This window comes from Pleurodeles waltl, chromosome 7, assembly GCF_031143425.1.
Source record: "Pleurodeles waltl isolate 20211129_DDA chromosome 7, aPleWal1.hap1.20221129, whole genome shotgun sequence".
NCBI classification, from domain to species: Eukaryota; Metazoa; Chordata; class Amphibia; order Caudata; family Salamandridae; genus Pleurodeles; species Pleurodeles waltl.
The window spans coordinates 869,495,046-869,511,849 of record NC_090446.1 but is presented as its reverse complement, the minus strand read 5'-3'; the positions used below and the strand labels follow the sequence as shown (position 1 = coordinate 869,511,849).

At 43.2% G+C, this 16,804-nt stretch overlaps 3 protein-coding genes across 5 annotated transcripts in view; all 3 read right to left on the bottom strand.

Annotated features, from left to right (window-relative positions):
• The window catches only part of LOC138245776 (uncharacterized), a 30,990-nt gene extending 24,321 nt beyond the window's left edge, over positions 1-6,669 (bottom strand). The window contains 1 exon segment of the mRNA XM_069199669.1: positions 4,103-6,669. Within this exon segment, the coding sequence (XP_069055770.1) occupies positions 4,103-6,529 (2,427 nt within the window). The 5' untranslated portion in view covers positions 6,530-6,669.
• Positions 1-16,804, bottom strand: part of LOC138245662 (protocadherin gamma-C3-like) — an 830,748-nt gene that overhangs the window by 670,463 nt on the left and 143,481 nt on the right. The gene's annotated exons all lie outside the window — the stretch shown is intronic.
• Positions 6,667-16,730, bottom strand: LOC138245775 (protocadherin gamma-A6-like). The gene is made up of 3 exons (XM_069199668.1): positions 16,244-16,730; positions 8,052-10,618; positions 6,667-6,771 (listed from the first exon to the last, which is right to left on the bottom strand). Exons 1-3 carry the CDS (start codon positions 16,728-16,730, stop codon positions 6,667-6,669), a joined length of 3,159 nt encoding a protein of 1,052 aa, XP_069055769.1.

The window sequence follows — 16,804 nt, the reverse complement described above, 5'->3', positions numbered from 1 at the left end:
TCAGTGGGCTACAGGCCTAGAACTTGATAATCACTTACGTTCCTCTCTGTTGTGGGGGGTGGAAGTTGGATATTCTTTCTTCTTATTTTTTCATTTTCGTCTATCTCCTGTACCCCAATGTTGTAATGTCTAGGGCTAAGGTAATACGACTTCAGATGCCCACTGGGCACTGTTGTATTTTTGTTTTTAATTCAAAAAAGAAATGTCATACAAAAAGGGCCTGTTTAATCATCAATTTAAAAGAGTCTGGTATTACTGAACATGTATTGGTGAGTGTGAGTCATATATCTAAACCTCAGTTCGACCAAATCAGAAATTCTGATCAAAATAGATTAATTAATGTAGGAGGCTAGATTATGCTGTTGGTTAATTGACTTTTTAACTACTTCAAGAAAATGAACATTTACAATTTAAGTTTGCATTCTTGTATATTTCCAAATAGATTTATTTTTCCAAATATGGCAATTCAGCCACATTTGTTTTTTAAACATCAGAAAGTGTCTGCTGTTGATGCATGTATTTCCTCCAGAACTGATAATTTAATTGATATTGAGATCTACCTTGCACTTCAAAGTTATAGCACACCATAGTCTCTATGAAATACATTTTCAGAACTAATTCTTAGAACAGACAAATTAAAGCATTTTTCTTTAGTACTTTGCTATTAGCTTTGGTCGTCTTAGCATTAGCAAGCACTTTTTAAATTCCGCCTGTAGTGCCATGAGCTAATATAACAATAGGCCAGTATTCATATAGCAGAAATCCATCCAATACCAACCCAACCATTTACTTTGAGACCTCTGGCTCAACATGATATCCTATAAAATAGGAAGAACTGGGCCCACTGCCTTCTTCAAGCAGTCAGTGAAGATATGTAAGAGACCGACAATGAATCTCGCATTAGGTACAGTCCTTAAGTCTCGAGTATCCACGCTCTAGTCAAAATATTGTTTATTTCAATACACTTCGATTTCAGTATTCTCCTCTTCTACACAGCAGTGGTTTACAACGTATGTGGAAATCTTACCCAACCATGAAAACCTTGGGAATTACTTATTGTTCTATGCAAGCAAAGGGCATAGGGCAGCCAGGTCTATGCTAGGAATTGCACCAACCTTTTGCATAAATTGTAATTTATATTCAGTCACTCGTGAAGAAAAGCTAATCAAATTGTACACAATGGTTTCAGAGTCATTCAGTAGACATAGCAGAGCAAGGTGTAACGTCAATTACAAAATGCCCACGAGCTACTTGCATGAGAGATGGCAAAGTCCCTTACAAGACAAAGATCAATCAATCAGCATTTGTAAAGCGCAGCATTATTAGATAAACAAAACTAAGCAAGGCATGAAGTTGAACACACAGTGCTCACCATTTCCTAGAGAGAACAAACACTTGGGAGAGAAAGTATGCAACAGTATACAAGGTAAACGTAGGAAACTCCGAAGCAGGGGTGGACCATTATTTGAGAACTTCACAAGACTACGCTCAAGAGAAAAAAGAACAGCCCTCCAAACGACCCAAACACAGATTCTGGTGTGGTTTATAAAACTGTGATGAGGTAAGATGAAAAAATGCATCATACAAGGCCTAATTTAAAGGTTAGCAGCAATGCAGTATCTTCCAGTTTTCAGGCTACCTGCTGCCCGTAGACCTACCCTATTTAGAATGAGGAGTACAATGCCAGTAATATCGACATTTCTACAGTTTCTGTATTATACATGCCCATCAACTCTTGAACATGATGCAAATATATGAGCATTTCTAACAGCAGCATCCACGCATAAAGAAATCAAACACAGCCAACAAATTGACTATTGTGCAATAAAATGTGACTAATTAAGGCTATCGACTTTTGCGTACTAGTGATCTCTAATGCTAGCATAATTTGCTCTCGGAGTATTTATTTTCAGGGGATTTACGACGGACCACCAACTTTGGGCCTCTGTTGTAAATGACATTACACTTTGCTATTTTCTTTTAGTAAACTGCTAAACACACCTCTTCACACAGGCCTTCAAAGCATCTCATCAACTCTACCATCCAAGGAGCTATTGATCCATTCCTATAACACCAGTAAAAGACGTTCATGAAAACCTCCTCAGCACATGCCCTCTCTTACATCAGCACGTTTATCCAGAGTTTAGGCAAATGTGAAAAAGGAACTATGCTTCGGTGCCTTCTTCATTAAAATACCATAGAGCACAATACGACCCGGTATTGGGCGTATTGTTTCATTATGGGGTTAGATTGAGGACATTCAGAAGGTAAATTGTGTACATTTGACAGCACTGATGAAGCACAATAATTTATAAGCGCTATTCAGCTTCCGGAGGTTGACTGCCATACTATACCAATTTACTGAAAATGTATCTTTGTTGTTACAGACTGCAGCAGCATACGGTCATACAAAACTTACAACTGGACTCCACAACACACTCTATGCCAATATGAAGTAATTGAAGGTACCATAAAAAGCACACACAAAAATGCACAGTTACATATTAAAACTGTGAAATTCTAGGAAATGCACAACATACCTCATTGGATCACCATACAGTGTATGCAATGGTGCACGGAGAAAGGTTTTACTGGAGATGAGGGGATTACATTTCACCTATGTTTCCTGACCTCTGCCAGTGGTACTTCTGAAACTCAATTATTAGTCATGAGCTACACAGTGGAAATATTAGGGTGTGTTATATTCACTGCCCATAATATTCAAAGTTTAAAAACAATGAGGATGACATGTTATGGGGTGGTGCTGTGAACTCCTAATATGGTTTGTACTCGCTTTTTGCACTTAAAAAAAAATGGAATGTTTAATATTTTGAAATTAAAGGAAAACAGCTCTACCCTGGAAGGAGTAGAACATCCCAACAAATATCTGAGTGATGGAGTCAGTAATTTACCTACAAGTGCTAAAATGCTGAGCACTGTAATGTGTTGGGCATATGCGAGGGCACAAGAAGAGTTAAAGACTAGGAACAAGACAATGTGCTACATGGACCGAGACCTACTCAGAGTCATATACTTAGGCATCTAATACCGCTAAATAACTTTTTTTTCATAAAAACCCTGCATTTATTAGTGTTATCTGTACAAACAGCTAATATGTTGACCATAAAACATGTCACTTTATGTGAGACTCTCAATTGTAACGAAAATGTATCTGGCGGTGTTAATACTAATGGGTCGATTTAGAATTTTGAAGGCTCAGTTTTACTCCATCAGGGCAATGAAGTAAAGTACTCTGTTACCCTGATGGAGTATGATCAGCCAAAGAGATGTCCACCAGCTCATTGGATAGCTCTAGCATTAGCAGAATCCACCATCATGGTGGTTCTTGTCAATGAATTGTAAGATAGAGGTACGGCTCAATCAACATTATAGAGCCACACAGCAAACTTACAATGTTTTTATTGTTTTACAAAAACAAAAAAACAGTGAGATTTTAATTTGGGAAATTAAAAAAAAAGAAAAACAGGATTCTCCCTCACCATGGTAGTTTTCTCCTATGGGGAGGTAGGCATTTTGCAGTTTTCACTACCCCTTACTGCCAGGTTTTACCTGTCAGGAATGGATAGTGAATACCGACCATTTGTTTGCCCAGTCTAAATCTGGTGGGTGGACAGATGATCAAACCTCGATTGGCCCTTACTGTATCAGGCCATGGGACATGTATGCTGGCATGGAGACGGAGCAGTCTCCACTGATGAAATAATGAGGTTCTGGCTGCCTGCAAATCAGATGGGTGGACCAGCGATGGCCCTTAAGATTGGTGGAAAGAAGACTCTGTTGCAATGGACCACCCTTTCTGTCAACATCTAAACCAGGACTTAAATTTATTAGTAAAATAACTTGGCACTAAAACACTCTCTGACAGCCCATAAGATCATCAGGGTGTGTAAATGGCCATAATAAAAACAAACTGATCAATGGCAGAGTTTGCTCTAATGACTCATGAGATCTGACAAGCTATAGTGCAGCCTTCAAAGAGGTCACATTAAGAAACACTCCAAAAACATGAGCAACTCATATACGTCTAATGATATAACATTGGTAAAGTATGTATCATTGTGACATCATAGGCATTTCTTACCTGTTTTGTGCTTTCGTTTGATATAGTCCCTCCAAGACACTCACTCCACATTCCAGAATCATTTGCAGTAAAAATAATGTCCGCTGGAACCTCTTGACTTGATTTAAGAAATGTAGATTCATTTGTCCCTGAATCCAAGGCTGCAGCGATCTCATAAGAAAAGGGCAATGGCAGGGTTCCATTGTGATAATTGGATGAAAGTCTTGGATCAATGTGTGTATACAGAGCAGGATTTAGAGAATCTAATACCACGAGTCCCTTCGGTTTCCTACATTTGATAATCACCACAAGCATCAGTGATATAAAGAATAAAAACGATATTACAGATAAAGCAATGACCAAATAAACCTCTAACTGTGGTTGCTGGTCAGAATCCTGGGGCTGGTTGTTTAGCTCCGGAATGACGTCCTGCATGTTTTCAGAAAACACCATGTTCAGGGTAACTGTGGCTGAGAGAGGTGGCTGCCCATTGTCCTTCACCATTACTACAACTTTATGTTTGAGGAGATCTTTCTCCAGAAAGGCTCTCAATGTCCTTATTTCACCAGTATGGAGCCCGATTTTAAAAAGAGGCGAATCGGATGACTGAAGCAGGTGGAAGGTCAGCCAGGCATTGTGTCCAGAATCAGCATCAACAGCTACTGCTTTTGTGACCAGATAACCTTCTTCAGAGGAAGGAGGAACCATTTCGAATAATACTGAACCATCAGATTCAAGTGCAGGATACAGGATTTCAGGCGGGTTATCATTCCGATCAACAATAAACACCCTCACAGTGACATTACTGCTGAGAGGAGGAGACCCAGAGTCCTGCCCTCTGACCTGGAACTCAAACTCCTTGATCTGCTCATAGTCATAGGAACGCTGGGCATAGATCACTCCGGTCTGGGAGTTAATGGAGATGTAGGAGGTTAAGGGGAGCTCACCCAGGTGACTGTTTAAAGAATATGTGATTCGAGAATTTTCATCCCTATCAACATCAGATGCCTTTAGACAGTAAATGGAGGCACCAGGTGGATTATTTTCATGAACATATACCTGGTAGAAGAGCTTGTCAAAAGACGGTGGATTGTCATTTATATCAGATAGTTCTAATCGGATAGTTTGGGTTGTGGCCAGAGGAGGCAAGCCTTTGTCTGTGGCTGTAACTGTGATATTGTACTCGGGATCAGCTTCCCTGTCCAGTGAGCCAGATGTCACAAGCTTATAATACTTTTTAGATGATGAGATTAATGTAAACGGTACATTATCTTGAACATGACACTCCACGTGCCCATAATTTCCAGAATCCTCATCATTAACATTGATTAGGGCGACCACTGTGCCCACGGAGGAGTTCTCTGGAATTGGGCTGGTGACAAATGTAAAGGTTATCTCTGGAGCATTGTCATTTTCATCAATAACCTCTATCAATATCCCCGCGTGAGCAACGAGCCCGCCTCCATCTTTAGCTTTTACTACCATTTTGTAAGATTTAGTGTGCTCGAAATTGATACGGCCCTTCACTTTAATTTCTCCTGTATCTGGGTCTAAGCTGAAGGTATTAAGAGCACTTTCCGAGATGCTGCTAAAAGAATAAGTGATTTGTGAATGTGAGCCTTCATCCTTGTCAGTGGCTTTCACCAGAAGCACTATAGAATTATTCTCTGCTCCCTCACTAATGCTGGCTTTGTAACTCTGTTGACTAAACACTGGGAAATTGTCATTGGCATCAATAACATTAATATTAATGTTCACTGTGCTCGATCTGATTGGTTCTCCCCCGTCGGAAGCTGTCAGAACTAAGAGGTGAAGGCTTTCTTTTTCACGGTCTAAAAGATTCTCCAGCACTAAGTCTGCATAATTGTTGCCATCGCTGCTCAGTCTCTCTTCTAGGATAAAATATGGGTTTGGGGTCAGCCTATAGCCCTGCAGGGCATTAACGCCAATATCAGGATCCCGGGCATTCCCAAGCGAAATACGGGCTCCTGGCAAAGTGGTCTCAACAATTTCCAAATCCACTGAGTTTGTCAAAAAGTTCGGGGGGTTGTCATTAATGTCCTGTATATGAACTTCCACGTGAAACACATTCAGAGGATTCTGGACAAAAACTTCGAAATTAATCACACAAATTGAAGCTTCTCCGCACATTTCCTCGCGGTCAATTCTGTTATTCACATGCAAGTTTCCGGTTTCTGCGTTTAGAGTAAAGTATTCATTCCCAGCGGAAGAAACAACGCGTAGTCTCTTGTCAGACAACTGCCTGACATTTAACCCGAGATCGTTAGCGATGTTACCAACAACGGAGCCTCTCTTCAGTTCTTCAGCAATAGAGTATTTCACCTGTCCAGACACTCCCCGACAGACCCAGAAAAACAATAGAGAAACGAGTACTTGCCGTCTGTTTCTCAACTCAGCTTCTCTGGAGCTGGTCGTCATTCCAGCCATAATCAGCGCCACTCACTTCAGACGTAAGGCTCAACGAAACGTTCAGCTTTCCATCCACGTTATGTTCAGAAATGTTTTAGAAATAAAAGTGATTCACACCACGTCCTTCCTAGGAAAACGAGCTGGGTGGTTCCTCTTCACCCCAGCGTTGGACGAGTCTTTGCTGCTGTGCCGTGCTCAACGAGTAACGAGAATGCTGGAGACGTCACCAAATCATAAATGTCGACTCTGAAGCGTAAGCGCTGAGCAATAGCGACACCCTGTGTTTAACCTTAGAATCGCATTCCTTAGCTAAAACGCTTTAAACAGCCCAACCTCGCAGCTTATTGCCGTGCAATGAAATATAATGGAACCCAAGGAAGTATGCTGATCACAACGCTTTATCATTAGCATAAAATACATGCAAAACGTCGCCTTTTCAAAGTATAGGTCAACTATTTTTATTTAGGAAACTACGTAATTCCTGTTGTTCAATTCTGCTTCATGTACATACATTCATACATACAAGACATTCGGGGTAAGTAAAGAACGCCTGATTTTGGACAGCTCTGTACAATGTACGCCAGCCTTTTCTTCGCGCAGTAATTAAGAGCTGCACATAATTACTCCGTTAATGACGTTCAAAAATAAAAATGTTTTTATGTTTTTAATTAGCTGTTATTTTTGTTAAGAGGATGCATGCAGAGAGTCAGCATGCGATTAAACATTACATGGAATTTAACAAACTGAGGCGCCAAAGAATCAGGTCACGCATTTTTAAAGTGCGAGCCCAATAATTTGAATAATTAGTTGAGCTTTCACTGAAATAGACAGCAGTTTTTGGGACCAGATCTCGGATGACTGTCACTTTTTTCACAGATTGGATATTGTCTCTAGTTAGGCATGAAAATGACAGTCAGCAAAAACCAAGTGCCAATTTGGCGTTCGAATTTTCATTAGCTATAAAACATGAACAATAAAGGGAACATGATAAAGCAGTGACGTATTGTCAGGCGAAAATGGCAAATATTAAATGTTGGAGCCTGCGCACAGCATATTTGTTTGCTATTCATATGATCACGTTTACAAATGTCAAGGAAACGGTGAGGTATTTGCACACATCTTCAGCTACACCTGAGCTCAGTAGATTTCACAGTTTTCTTTCTATTCAGGATTCATGAGTCAGTGAAATCGATTTCGACTGCCTTAACCAGGACTGCCTTGAGTTCAACGCGACTGGATCAATGCCACCCTTTTAAAACAGGTGAATGAGATCCACTCAAATCCATTGCATGCCTCTTCACGTCATGTTGACATTCTGAAAATCTGGCATGGATTCTCACATTTCTACATGCTGTGATATTTATTGAGCTAGCTTTAGTCTTAGGGGCATTTTTTTCTGACAGCCGGAAAATAAAGCCCGTAAAAGTCTCACAACACATCACCCCTCAACTGCTAAGGCAACAGATCATAAAGGTAGTCAACGAGCCTTGTATATATCCGATTACATAACAAAAACACATTTTACACAAAATGAACTTACCTGATTAAAATACTGGTCCTCTTTAGCCATACTTAAAACGTCGTCAATGAGCATACTCTCTTGCATCTCATTATTGTGATTTCGTGAAGGTGTATTTGTATCACTTAAAACTGGGAAAATTACTTGGCTTTTTTCTGAACATCCTGTTAAAAAAACATCATGAGAATAGGTCTGTAAAAAAGCTCTGACTCCATCAATGCCCACAAAGTGAGAGGCAGGAAGTGCATTGAAGTTAACACCGGATGTGTCGAAGAGCTGTGATTCTCTCCAACGGTGAAGCCTGATGGCCAAAAGAAGAATGATCAGAAAAAGGAACAAGGAGGAAATAACTGCAACAGCGATCACCAGATAGAGTGTGAGGTTCGAATCCATAGCTTCTGGCGCTGAAGGGTCACTTATATCATGAAGTATTTCTGGCATGCTGTCCGCCAACACTATGGTGACTGTAACTGAAGATGAGAGGGGGGTCTGTCCACTGTCCTTCACTAAAACCACCAGAAATTGTTTTATGGCGTCTTTTTCCATAATGGGACGGGCTGTCCTGATTTCTCCTGAGTAAAGACCAACGGTAAAGAGTCCCTGGTCTGTGGCCCTCAGCAGCTGGTAGGAGAGCCAGGCATTGTGTCCCGAATCAGCATCAACAGCGACCACCTTGGTGATCAGATAACCTGGTTCAGAGGAGCGAGGAGCCATCTCCACCCCAGAGGAGCCATCTGTGGGGGTTGATGGGTATAAAATTTCAGGAGTGTTATCATTTTGATCTTGTATATAAAATATCACTGTGACATTGCTGGCAAGAGGTGGAGAACCGCCATCTTCAGCCTTTACATGTACCTGAAAGTCTCTAATTTTTTCAAAGTCAAAGGACTGAAGTGCATAGATGACACCGGATTCGGAATTAATGGATATATAAGAAGACAATCTTCCACCATAAATGTACCCATCGAGGATGGTATAAGTAATTTTAGCATTCTTGTCCAAATCCAAATCCATTGCTTTGGCTCCAAAAACTGACGCTCCTGAAGGAACATTCTCCATAATGTATGCATTGTATGACAACTTCGGGAATATTGGTGGGTTGTCGTTTTCATCTATAACCTCAAGGCTTATGGTTTTGGTATTAGACAGTGGGGGAGTCCCACCGTCTGTGACAGTGATTGTAATGTTATATAATTGGACCTGCTCCCTGTCCAAAGCACTGTCTGTTATCAAACTATGGTAACTTCCAATCGATTTTTGTAACTGAAAGGGGAGGTGAGGAGCTAGGAAACAAGTAACTCTACCATAGTCTCCTGAATCTCTATCATAGACCTCTACAAGAGCAATGACTGTACCCGGTGGGCTGTTTTCTGAAATCGTTTTAAGTAGAGAAGACAATATAATATCAGGTCTGTTGTCATTCACATTGATGACATCTATCAAAACTTTGCAGCGTGATGACAGAATCCCGTCACTTCCTTGTATTTCAAATTCATAGAATTCAAATTCTTCAAAATCCAGTTGTTCCGTCAGATATATCTGACCCGTGCTAGAGTTCAGCTTGAATTTCTTTAGAGCCGTTTCCTTAATTTTGTTAAATGAATAGGTTATTTCTGAGTTTGATCCTTGGTCAATGTCTGTGGCTCTGACGGTGCCCACAAGAACGCCAGTGTTCACATTTTCCGACACAACGAACCTGTAAACCGATTGGTTAAACACCGGGGCGTTGTCATTGTAATCCAGTACATTGATATGAATCTGCGCTGTACCCGACCTCACCGGGTCCCCTCCATCTGTAGCTGTCAGGATGAGGTGGTGAACGTTCTGGTCTTCGTGGTCTAGAGATTTCTCAAGGACTAGCTCTGGAAACTGTGACCCATCTGCTCTCCTTTGTACATCCAGAGTGAAGTGTTTATTTGCACTGAGCTGATAGCTCTTAAGAGAATTATGTCCTTGGTCTGCATCGTGTGCCTCGGGAAGCGAGATGCGCGCCCCGGGTGCAGTTCTTTCATTGACCTGTAGGGAGATTTCATCAGCGATAAATGCCGGGGCGTTGTCATTAATATCTCGAATTTCTACTTCCATTGTATACACTTTAATATTCTTCTCCAAAAAAATCTCTACATTTAACAGACACTGGTCTACGCGCTCACATATACTTTCCCTGTCAATCCTTTCGTTGATGTATACATGACCACCGTTTATATTTAGAACAAAATACTGCTTCCTTCCTCTGGACACAATGCGGGCTCCGCCTTCTGATAACTCCTTTGTATCCATCCCTAAATCCAAAGCCACATTCCCAACAAAAGAGCCTTTCCTCATTTCCTCGGGAATGGAATAACGCAGCTGCCCGGAAGCGGCTCCACAGACTGTCAGCAGAGTAACAAGAAGCAGCAGAGTAGCCCCGGAGTAACAGCGCTTCGACGTCTGAGCCCCGGAGTAACAGAGTCTCGGTGACTGAGCCCCGGAGTGAAAGCGACTTGGTGTCTGAGCCTCGGAATAACAGTCTCTCTCTGTATGATCCCATGCTGGCAAAGGTTTCCATCGGATTGTCAAAAGCTCCATTTTAAATCTTCTGTAATGGTCTTAAACAAGAATGAGTTGGTGAATTAGACCGCCCGCAGGAGAACTGTGGTGCTCTGACTTGCCCGCCGAACCCCGTTGTGGATGTGATCATTCTCGGATGTATTTGCACCACGTCTTGTTGAATCTCGCTCAGTTTCCTCTCCCTACTTCATGGTGAACAGCGACGCTCAGTGCCTCATTTCATAATTGCAGCAGCTCCAATGAACTTGTTGTCAATTTACTGGGACTAACAGAGGTAATAACATGGTTACCCTGTTTCGTCGGACATTCCAACGTCCAAAGGAATCACTTTGAATAATTTCACCCCCTCCCTCATTTTTCGATGCGTAGTTATTATATATGATTGATACTCTGAATGAACGCCAGTGGCATTATGGAGCACAAAAGAGAACAGCAAAAAACCATGGCGTAAACTGCTCCACTGGCACTCAGCGGGGTTTTACTTTAGACAACAATTTGTTACAAGTATTTCACACGAAGGTGGCAATTGCCTTCTATGTTGTATTCAGAGATGTTCATTAGTCATACGTACACCGACATATTCTCCTGACATGCAGTGCCCCAATTAACATCCATACATCCGTGCGCATCGTTCTGTTAGTAAAAGTAAAGGAGCATCCGTATAATTCTCGATTTAAATTCCAACATTATGCACTAATAATTAGAAACAATACTGGGCTTTAAAAAAAAAAGCTGCTCTCTGTTGCAGGGTAGGTGATAACTAAAATTCAAGACCTGGCCACATTTGCCTCTCAATGGGCAGACAAGATGTGTATATAATTAATTTATTTGTTTCCAGGAGAGATCTATTTTTAAAACACTTTTCACAGTGATTAAGCCTCGCTAATCCATTTTCATCTCGAGATTAGCAATCAGAGGAATCAAGGGTCTGGTATACAGATTGTGTCAGACTAAAAAAATAGCCCCTCAGTACAGATTTTAGAGATGCCCCGGTATTAGACTAAGGCAGGATAATTGAAAGGGAAAGTTTTAAAGAAGATCCTTCTGCAAAGACTATCTCGCGATTTCCCCATCTCGAGACGAATCTCTGCACGAAGGGCACATTTAAGTCCCATATATACGTTTAGTCATTTCAGTTTTACAACTTCCGAAAGTTTAAAACTATGGAATATTCACCCACCGATAAATTAGGAACAAAGGGCCAGATGTAGCAAAGGGTTTGCGCCTCGCAAACGGCGAAAAACGCCGTTTGCGAGGCGCAAAAGCCTCTTTGCTATGCAGAAATGCATTTTGCGAGTCGGATCCGACTCGCAAAATGCATTTCCGACTCGCAAATAGGAAGGGGTGTTCCCTTCCTATTTGCGACTCGCAATGCTATGCAATTTCATTTGCGCCCGCGAAAGCGGTCGCAAATGAAATCGCTGTTACCATCCACTTGAAGTGGATGGTAACCCATTCGCAAACGGGAAGGGGTCCCGACGGGACCCCTTCCCCTTTGTGAATGATCACAAAAACTATTTTTCAGAGCAGGTAGTGGTCCTATGGACCACTACCTGCTCTGAAAAATACCGAAACAAAAGGTTTCGTTTTTTTTTCTAAGTGCAGCTCGTTTTCCTTTAAGGAAAACGGGCTGCAGATAGAAAAAAAAAAACTGCTTTATTAAAAAGCAGTCACGGACATGGTGGTCTGCTGTCTCCAGCAGGCCACCATCCCCGTGAGTGCCCATCCTCGCAATGGGGTCGCAAACTGCGACCCACCTCATAAATATTTATGAGGTGGGTCTTTGCGACCCCATTGCGAGTTGCAGAAGGTGTCTGAGACACCTTTCTGCATAGCAAATTGCGACTTGCAATTTGCGAGTCGCACGGACTCGCAAATTGCAAGTCGCAATTTGCTTTTTTCCTACATCTGGCCCAAAATTGGTTAGAGCGTTTATTTGATTACATCACAGTAAAGTTTAGCAGTAATTATGTTCAACATTTTTACCTACTCTATAAAATGTTTAGTAGTAGCCAGATCGGAGGCTCGAACACATACATAAATAAAGGAATAATTCAAATCAAATTCAATTGTTCACATCATTAACCATTAAATGGTGTTTTACTGTTTTCGGATGTGAAGAATGATGGAGGAAGAAAAATAACTTAAGTGCTAAACACACCAAAACATTTGAGGTGTTTTGCTCCAACAAGTGTTCCTAAACTGAAATCATGAAAAGGAGCGCGAAATTGTCACATAATCATCACGAAATTTGCCTATTTTTAAAAAAATGACGCACATTTTCGTTTTAAGGAACAAAGGAAAGGGCACTCCCTTGAATGAGTCTATTCAACGGTAGTGGACATACAGATTAAGCGTTTGTACATTACCTTACAAGACCACACAATACACTATTCGGCCATCAGTCACACCAAAGTTAGATAATTACCTTTTGTTAGTTTAGGACTTGATGCCAAGTGATCTGAAGATTCAGATGGGCTCGGTATCTAGAATTATGGTTTAGAGTTATGCGTTCCTCTGTTTTACATGTCGATTTTGCCTGCTGAAAATAGTCGAAATCTCTGCGTGAAAGACTAGGGGGAAACAAGAGAATCAGCATAGAAGAACGAGTTACTTACCTTCGGTGCCTGAATGGTCAAACCAAGAAATCCTGCAGCACCAACCGTGCAAAATGGCCATCCCTCCTAACTTCTGAATCCAAGCAGTAATGTTTCGCGAAAGTGTGGAGGGACGACCAAGTTGCGCCCTTGCAGATGTCAACCACAGGAACACCCCTAGCCAAGGCCGAAGAGGCTGACTTAGCTCTGGTGGAATGAGCTCTTATTCCATCAGGGGGCTCTTTCTTTGCCAGAGAATAACACAACTTAATGCAAAGAATGACCCACCTGGAGAGTATTCTCTTGTGGACTGCCCTTCCTCTCCTCTTTCCCACGTACCCGATGAAGAGTTGATCCTCCAATGTAAACTCCTTCGTCCTGTCTATGAAGAAGCTCAGCGCTCTTCTCGGGTCCAAACAATGAAGTCTTTCTTCCTCTTTAGAAGGATGAGGTGGAGGATAAAAAGAGGAGAGAGTAATAGTCTGACTCATATGGAAGGGTGAAACAACCTTCGGCAAGAAAGAAGCCTTGGTCCTCAACACCACCTTATCTACATAGAAGGATGTATACGGGGGCTTAACAGAAAGGGCCTGCAGCTCACTCACTCTTCTAGCAGAAGTGATCGCAACAAGGAAAACAGTCTTTAACACCAATAACCTCATGGGGCAAGAATGCAGGGGCTCAAAAGGTGAACACATAAGAAACGTTAAGACCAGGTTTAAATCCCACTGAGGCATAATGAAAGGAGTGGGAGGAAACTTATTAATGAGGCCTTTTAAAAATCTAAATACCAAAGGAGATTTAAATAAAGAAGGTTGGTCTGGAAGACACAGAAAGGCTGACAGGGCCGACAAATAGCCCTTGACTGTAGCCACTGCACAACCCCTCTGTGCCAGGGACAAAGCAAAAGACAAGACATCTGATAAGTGGGCACGTAAGGAATCAATTTGTCTTTCTCCACACCAACACACAAATTTAGCCCACCTGCTAGCGTAGATAGATTTAGTGGAGTTTTGCTGGCCGATAAAATAACATCCACTACCTCAGGTGGGAGAGAAAAGGAACTCAGGTTGCCCCGTTCAATCTCCAGGCATGAAGGTGTAGGCTCTGGAGGTGGGGGTGTAAAACCTGCCCCTGCGATTGCAAGAGGGTCTGCCCTGAGAGGGAGACGGAGCGGAGGGGCACAGAGAGAGTTGGAGAAGATCTGAATACCATACCCTACTTGGCCAATCCAGAGCTATTAAGATGACTTGGGCCCGGTCTTGGTGAATTTTCCTCAGAACCCGAGGAATCAAAGGTATGGGGGGAAACGCGTAAAGCAACTGGTCGCACCAGGACATCTGAAACGTGTCCTCCAACGTTCCTTGCACCGGATACTGGAGGCTGCAGAACAACGGGCAGTGCGAGTTCTCCTGAGTGGCAAAAAGATCTACCCGAGGGATTCCCCACATCTGGAGATCTGTCGGACTAGATCTGGGTGAAGACGCCACTCGTGATCGGTCGAGAAGTGCCGACTGAGACTGTCCGCACACACATTCAAGACTCCGGCCAGATGGTTTGCTACCAAGCAAATCCGATGGTCTCTTGCCCAGGACCATAGTCGCAGAGTTTCTCTGCAGAGAAGGTACGACCCTACTCCTCCCTGTTTGTTTATATGCCACATCGCAGTAGTATTGTCCATCAAGACCTGAACCGACTGACCGCGAAGGGAAGGGAGAAAGGCCTTGAGAGCCAAACGTATTGCCTGCAACTCCAACAGATTTATGTGAAACATCTGTTCCACTGGAGACCAATGACCTTTGACCTCCAGGTCCCCCAGATGAGCTCCCCACCCTAGAGTGGAAGCATTCATTATCACTGTGGTCACTGGTGGAGGTTGTGAGAACGGCCTTCCTTGAGAAAGATTGCTGTCCGCAACCCACCATCTTAAATCCACTGCAGCGTCCCTGGAGATCTTTACCGATCCCTCAAGATCTCCTTTGTGTTGAGACCACTGCTTTAAGAGGCACCACTGAAGAGCCCTCATGTGCCAGCGAGCGTGAGTGACCATCAGAATGCAAGAAGCAAACAGACCGAGCAGACGTAGGACCTTGAGCACTGGAATGACCGCTCCACTTTGAAACATTGGAACCAACGCCTGAATGTCCTGAATCCGCTGAGTCGGAGGAAAGGCACGATTCAATGTTGTATCCAGTACTGCCCCTATGAACAGGAGGCGCTGAGATGGCTCCAGGTGAGATTTGGGCACGTTCACCAAAAAGCCCAGATTGAACAACAACTGGGTTGTCGACTGCAGGTGACACAGCACGAGTTCCGGAGACTTGGCTTTGATCAACCAATCGTCCAGGTAAGGAAATACCGCTATCCCCTTCCTTCTGAGCTCTGCTGCAACCACCGCAATCACCTTTGTGAAGACTCAAGGTGCTGAAATAAGACCAAACGGGAGGACCGCAAACTGATAGTGTTGTGATCCCACCACAAACCGGAGATACTTCCTGTTCGACTTGAGTATCGGGATGTGAAAGTAAGCATCCTGCAAGTCGACAGACACTATCCAATCTTCTTCGTTCAACACCAAAAGCACCTGAGCCAAGGTCAGCATCTTGAACTTTTCCTGTTTGAGGAACCAATTCAAGATCCTCAGGTCCAGAATTGGCCTCAACCGACCGTCCTTCTTGGGGATCAGGAAGTATCTTGAGTAACAACCCTGACCCCTCTCCTGCTCTGGAACCAACTCCACTGCACCCTTTGAAAGAAGGACTAGAACCTCCTGTTCTAGTAACAGGAGATGCTCTTCTGAACAGTAGGATGGGTGGGGCGGGATGGGGGGAGGAAACTCCCGAAAGGGAAGGGCATAGCCTTTCCCCACAATGCTGGTGACCCAGGAGTCTGATATTATATCCTCCCACTTGCGGAGAAAGTTCAATAACCTCCCCCCTACAGGAGTGGTATGCGAAGGAATTGGTGGAAGACTAAGGCTGCTCCCCATGCTGCACCCCTCCAGAGGAAGAGGAAGAGGCAGAGTGCTGCTGTGCAGCTCCCCTAGTTCGGACCCTCCCCCTGTACGATCTATAGGAGAGAGCAGTGGCAGGTTGCTGTTGAAATCTGCCAGAAAGGAGGAGGATGAGTCACAACCAAACCCCTTAAATCTTCTGAAGAGTCTCGAAGAAACGGAAGAGGAGGCCTGCAAGCCTAAAGACTTCGCTGTGGCCCTACTCTCCTTAAATTTCTCAAGGGCAGAGTCCGCCTTGGATCCAAAAAGTTTATCCCCATCGAAGGGAAGATCCAGCAGGGCTGACTGGACATCCGACGAGAAACCAAAGGAACGAAGCCAGGCCTCTCTCCTCGTAGCAACAGCAGTGCCCATAGCCCTGGCCACAGAGTCAGTAGTATCCAGCCCAGACTGGATCACTTGGGTTGCCGCAGCTTGAGCATCGGAGACCAGACTCAACACCTCCTGAGGCACCTCAGCATGGGACGACTTTATCTCATCCATTAGGGCGTAGATGTATCTCCCCAAAATGCATGTGGCATTAGTAGATTTTAAAGCCATGCTGCATGATGAGAAAGCCTTCTTGGAAGATTGATCCATCTGCTTTGAGTCTCTGTCTGAAGGCACTCCCGGAA